The sequence below is a fragment of the Pteropus vampyrus genome, unplaced genomic scaffold (assembly GCF_000151845.1).
Source record: "Pteropus vampyrus isolate Shadow unplaced genomic scaffold, Pvam_2.0 Scaffold111, whole genome shotgun sequence".
Lineage (NCBI taxonomy): Eukaryota > Metazoa > Chordata > Mammalia > Chiroptera > Pteropodidae > Pteropus > Pteropus vampyrus.
In genome coordinates, this window is record NW_011888892.1 from 3,067,245 (window position 1) to 3,073,512 (window position 6,268).

General features: G+C 57.2%; 1 protein-coding gene across 2 annotated transcripts in view; it reads left to right on the plus strand.

The window, feature by feature from the left end:
• Positions 1-5,265, plus strand: part of LOC105295707 (dedicator of cytokinesis protein 1-like) — a 29,777-nt gene extending 24,512 nt beyond the window's left edge. For both annotated transcript variants that reach the window (XM_023533784.1, XM_023533785.1), the window contains exons 8-10: positions 218-321; positions 663-846; positions 4,925-5,265. In XM_023533784.1, coding sequence (XP_023389552.1) covers positions 218-321; positions 663-846; positions 4,925-5,250 — 614 coding nt within the window. In that variant the 3' untranslated portion in view covers positions 5,251-5,265. The remainder of the gene's footprint in view (positions 1-217; positions 322-662; positions 847-4,924) is intronic.
• Positions 5,266-6,268: the final 1,003 nt, after the last annotated feature.

Sequence of the window (6,268 nt, forward strand, 5' to 3'; positions counted from 1 at the left end):
CGGCACGGCCTTGAGTCGGCCACTTGAGCCCCAGCCGCGCCCTGTACGGCCAGAGTCTCCCCACTGGCGAACCGTGTCTGTTTCTCCATTTGGCTGTGTTTCCTTTAGCATCTGTCAGTACGGTTTCGTGATTTTTTCCTAAGGTAGCCCCCATGGCAGCTCACGACGTGCCTCTATCCTGACAGCAGCTGAGGACGGTTGTCGATTTCTGTTGCAGCTAAGGACAGATCTGAGAAGGTATTCGCGCTGGCGTTTGTCAAGCTCATGCGGTACGACGGCACCACCCTGAGGGATGGAGAGCACGACCTCATTGTCTACAAGGTGGGCCTCCCCTCCGCGGGGCTTCCGGGCCCGAGCTGGCGTCGCTCACGTTTGTGAGTCGGCGGCTGGCGATGCACGTGCACGTTCCCGAGGCCCAGCCTTCTGCCGCCCCCGACGAGGGAAGATCTATAATCACACATTAGGTGCCGCAGAAAGCAGTGCTCTGTTAGCATGCATTAATCGACAGGAATTAGAGAAACCATTAGAATAAACAGTTTAGCAAGCGACGAAGAGTAAATGTCGTGATGGTTTAAAGGATTGGGGATAACAAGGAATGGAAAAGCATCCTGGGTCTCTCGACTGTGACTTGTGGTCCACGTATTGTGTCATTAAACCCACAGGCCGAAGCGAAGAAGCTGGAAGACGCCGCCACGTACTTGAGTCTGCCCTCCACAAAGGCAGAGCTGGAGGAGAAGGGCCACTCGGCCACGGGCCGGAGCATGCAGAGCCTCGGGAGCTGCACCATCAGCAAGGATTCCTTCCAGGTGTCCACTCTTGTGTGCTCCACGAAACTCACGCAGAACGGTGAGTGCGGGGTGGCGCACGGCCACCCCGGGAGCTCCTCCCGCGACCCCACCCTTTCCGTGCCTGCAGGTGAGCGGAGGCGGCTGCTGTGGGTGGGCGAGCGTGTGGGTGGGCGAGCGTGTGGGTGGGCGAGCGTGTGGGTGCGCGAGCGTGTGGGTGCGCGAGTGCGTCATGCGCAGCTCTGCTTTGTAATGGACCGTGTGGATGCGGGTGGACTGGGAGAGGGGGTGACATCGTCGGACTTTTAAAATTCATGCAGATTTTGAGCGAAGCATTCACCTTAAAGAGACAGAAAGCAATGAATTTGCTTTTTAAAAGAGTTTTGGCCAAGGGAAGGTGGGAAATCCTCAAGATCTGGAGTCAGACCGAAGCGCTGGGGTGGGAACCTCACGCCGTGCTGGCCCTTGGGCCTCTGAACCTCCTTTTCCTCCTCTGGGCACTGGGCACCGATGCCGTTTCCAGCCCCCCGTCAGTGGGGTCAGGCGCCTGTCATGGCTGACGCACACCCAAGCACGACCTCAGCGCAATCTCAGATGGCGCCCTGAGCTGGCCCGGCCACGACGTGTTGTTAGCGCCGCTTTTGGCCTCCCCGGTGACATGGCTGCCTGGCCAGGGGCACTTCTTATGCAGTGCACACGGTCTGGGAGAGGCAGAGGCTCCTCTGCACAAATCCTCCAGCTAAAAACTGCGTTCCCAAAATGTGACAGTATCACAGCTGTGCAGAGTGACTCTATGCTCACTTGAAACTCAGCTTGAAAATCCAATTTTTTCCTCTTTGCCACCTGATATGGATTTTGATTATTCAAGTCTGTTGCTCTCACGAGTTGTGTCCCGGGGGCTCATCCATAAATCTTGGCAGTAGTCTCAGACATGCCCAAGGGACCGTCACCGTTTGGACTCCGGCAGGATAAACATGGCACAGAGGCGACCCCATCATCTGATAAACACGGCACAGAGGTGACCCCATCATCTGATAAACACGGCACAGAGGCGACCCCATCATCTGATAATCACAGCACAGAGGTGACCCGGGTGCAGCCTGCCAGACTTTCCGGCCTCGGCCTCTGCTCTGCTGTACCCGGCTGTTCGACCTGTGCTTTCTCACCACTGTCAGGGGTCCCCAACTCCTCAGGCCGCGAGCTGGTACCGTCCGTGGCCTGTTAGGAACTGGGCCGCACAGCAGGAGGTGAGCGGCAGGTGAGCGAGCGAAGCTTCACCCGTATCTGCAGCCGCTCCCCAGTGCCAGCATCACCGCCTCAGCTCCGCCTCAGATCATCAGTGTTAGATGCTCACAGGAGCACCGGTACCTGCTGCCACCAAGGTTGAGGACCACTGACTGCTGTCTCTTGAGTCACCTGTGCTGTGGGGGGAGGGTACGTCACTCAAACACTCGGAGGGCATTGGGGTACATATCTCTAATGTTACTTTAGAAACATTAGTTCACCGGAAACGTTATGAATTATCCTAGCCTGTGGTCATGCAATAATCTCCGCCAGCAAGTGGAAACCCTTACGTGGGCTCTGGGCTCTGTGCAGGCCTGGGTGGGCGGCTGGAGAATGCACAGGGGGCTGGCAGGTGTAGCGCCTGGGGCATGTGGCCAGCAAGGTGGGCACTGTTTTGGGACTGGGTCTTGGAGAGGCTGCTCTGTAGGTCTGGATATGGTCCCAATCATCCACCAGCCTGATGGCTGCACCCAGGGCCTCACCTGTGGGCCATGGCAGCCTGTCCAGTGAGCCACTGCCCCGCATGTGTGGCACTAGAGCTTTCCAGCGGGTGCCGGATGGTCGAGAGCTGCTGGCCACCGCTTCCACTGTGCTGGAAGCTGCCGTCTCACGCGTGGGCCGCGTTCCCAAAGCACGTTTGGAACCGGTTACTTGGAACCCGAGCGTGTTTTCCCCATCATAGTGATGTTCTGAGTAGCGGTTAGGTTGTGAGATCTGCCCACAGGAGCCCTCTTAACCCGCATACCCCCGGAGAAGGGGACAGTGAGCTAGGCATCCTCCAAGGTTAAGTCACAGAAACGCCCAGGGCCTACCCCTCCTTCCACCTCTGAGCTCCTTGGCTGCCGCCGGACTGGGAGGTTCCCTCCCTGGAACTGAGGGACTGAGCGCCCTGGTCTCCCGGCAGCCGTTGCTGGGCAACAAGGAATGCCGATGCGACGCGCCTCTTCCTTCACCCCAGCCGAGGATCCCTCCTTTGGGGATGGTGGTAGTGGTGGTGTGTCAGGTGTGCACAAGACGGAGCTGCCCTGGCATCTGAGCACGGAGGCCCAGGCTCTCATTCGAGAAAGCCATTTTTCTGCAGCTGTGATTTGTTACGCGAAGTTCCATTACTTAGGGAAAAGAGGCAGCTGAATTATTCATCGAGGTTTGTATTACACATCTCTGTTCTCAGAGTTACGCCGGATGCTTTGGGGGATCTCGAAAGAAGTGTAAGAGCGATTCCTCCCCTCGGTGAGCCCACCACGTAATTAGAGGGAGAAGTCGTGTAGCGAAGAATCGGTGGGGGCTCCCGGCCAACGAGGACAGGGGGGGACAGCCGGGTCAGACCGGCGAGCTGGGGGGCTGGGCAGGCCGTTTCCTGAGAACACACTTGCCCACAGTGCTGTCCCCTACTGGTTTGCCCAGCCGTACCTTTCCTCAGGTTCCCGGTACAGAGGTGGCCCCGTCTCCCTCTCGTCCGGACTGCCTCTAACTGTGTGGTGGCACCCACGTCCACTCTGCGTCAGAAACACGGGTGGCGCTTGTGCAATGGGGCCGTCTCTTAGCTCTGAGACCAGGGGCGTGTCCGGGCTGGTTGTCACACTTCCTTTCGATTAGACTCGAAACACGTCAGCGTTCACGACGAATGGCTCAAGGTTTCCTTTTCAATTCCTGGTCACGTGTCTTGGGTGGACTGCCACCAGTCGTCTGGGGGTCATGCTGTTTCCTCCACGTCGTGGCGTTTAATTCTCGCACAGCGAGGTCGGAGTGCGGTGTGGCCGGCTGGCATTTCAGCCGCTGCTCTGCACGTTCCACAGCATTTCAAGATGCCGCCCTTTCCCCCGAGTTTTAACTCTCCCCTTCGTCCGCTGTCCTTGGGGGTAAAGCCAGATAAGTGAGGACGTGTGTGTTGGTGCTCATCGCGTATGTGCCTTTTGTGTGGTTGCTCCCTTTCATCCCAGTTGGTGTCCCGTGTTCCTCGAAATCCCACTTATTGCCAAAATTACAATCATCTCAGTACTTACTAGGGTTTCGCATGGGGCGTCATCTCCTGTAGCTGAAGTTCATTCCCGATGAGCAGTTGTTGCAAATCAGGTGCACTTCGCTGATTGTGTTTTTCACATCTTGGGTATTAAAATGACTTTGGGTAAAACCGTGTACGCGCATTCTGTCTAGAGGTGCCCTGGACCTGTGTCCGTGCCTTAAAGAACATCTCGCTGCCCGAAGCCATTTCTGTCGCCTTCCACAGTTAGTCTGTGACAAAACCAGTGCATTCAGCTTGTGACTTTTCTATTAGAAAACAAGCAAACGAAAACCCAACTGTAAGAAACAGCCGTGGCAGGCCGGGCCTGGGTGGGGGCGGCAGGCTCAGGACAGCGGCGGTGGTCCCCATGGGCCAAGGCTCCTGTCACCTTTCGGAACTGTCACCTTGCTTCAGGACCTGAATTTGTGTTATTTTATATTATTTTACCTAAAGAACAATGAAAAAGAAATAGAATGTCATTGTCCAGGTTGGGTGCAGACACCAGCCAGGGCAGCCTGGCCGGTGGGTGAGCGGGCAGCCTCCCGGGCCTCCTGCTGCTCGGCCTCTGCCTTCCTGTGGACTGGAGAGGCTGATGCTTCTTAGGCTCCTCAGTGCGTTTTTAAAGCTGCCACGTGGATATCCCTTCATGGTCAGCGGAGTTGGAAATAATGATTTCAGCCACACTGAGTGTCAAGCATGTTCGCTAGAAAGTAGCAGAATATTTAGCCAGTGACGGTTTCCAAACAGGGTTGATTTTTCTGTTGGAAAAGTCGCCCCCGGAGGCTGCGAGGATGGGCGGGTCCGGGCGGCCGCGTGCTCGCCGCGGGAACTGACTGTCATTCTCCGTCTGCAGTGGACCTCCTGGGCCTGCTGAAGTGGCGTTCCAACACCAGCCTGCTGCAGCAGAACCTGCGGCGGCTGATGAAGGTGGACGGCGGCGAGGTGGTGAAGGTAACGAGGGCCCCGGGCGTCCGTCCGTTTGCTTGTCCCGGGGATGCGGTCACATGCGGGGCCTCGTCACCACCCTCTCAGCAGCAGGGTCTTGGGGATCGGCAGGCTCCTTCCGGAACTCTGGCCTGGCTCCACGCGGAAGGCGTCGGGTTTGCAGTCAGGCCACACTGGGGTTCTGGTTCCCGTCCCCATGGGTCCTTGCTGAGGCCTCGCCGACCCCTGCTGTAAAATACGGGTCACAACAGTGCCTTCTTCAGAGGGTCGTGGTGGAGGGTAAATGAGATGAGGCAGCCGGGCTCCGGCACAGGCGGGTGCTCGGGGAGCACCAGGTCTGATTATAACCCTCACTGCCCTTGCCGGCACCGTCATCGTTAGCCCTGGCTCACGACTCACCTGGAGCTCTTCCAGGTGACCTGGAGCCATGTGTGGGGTGTTGGACAGATGCCAGCACTCAAGTCTGGTCTAGGCCATTTTCTCCCCGTGTGGTCCGGGACTCATTTCTCAGCCTCACACGTGGCAGGCTCTGGAGACGTGTCAGGCGCCCGCCCTCTCAGATCTCCATAAGACGGGACGGTCCAATGAGTGTGAGCTGGGACCCCTTCGAGCGCTCATGCTCTGTAATTATTTGGTGATTGGCAGTGGTTCTGATATTTTCTTCAGTATTACACTCTCTAGCCTCCATATGCTCCAATGCATTTTCCTTCTTCAGAAGGAAGTGCATTTTCGTTTCCAGTGTGTTCCATTTTGGCCGGTGGACCGCTAGCCAGTCCTCGCCTGGCCATGCCTGTGAGCGGAGTCCTTGCAGTGAGGTCTGTCTGTCGCTGCCCAGTCCTTCACCCTCCGTGAGAGGGGCTTGCAGGAGACTGCCTTATCTCTGTGAAAGTTAATCATGTGAGATGGCCTTCGTGAAGCAGCAGGCTGGGCAGCGTCAGTGTGAGTGGATTTGCCTGCGCCCCTTCGGCAGGGTCACCGCGCAGCCGGCCAGCCACGCCCGCCCCCGCCTCCCACTTTGCATCGTCGCTTCTGGCCCTCGTCGTCGCTTCTGGCCCTCGTCGGCTGCCTCTGGCCGGCGGGACGAAGTTAATTGCGTCTTAAATTTCCCTGGGTTCTGTAAACGTCCGGATTCAGATGGAAGCTGGGTGGATAAGTAAACATAACTTTAGGAGAGGCAGTTAATGAAGTTTGTCCCTTGTCATTTTTAAGTCCCTGCATCACATCAGGAATTAGTTGTACTTCTGTAACCTAT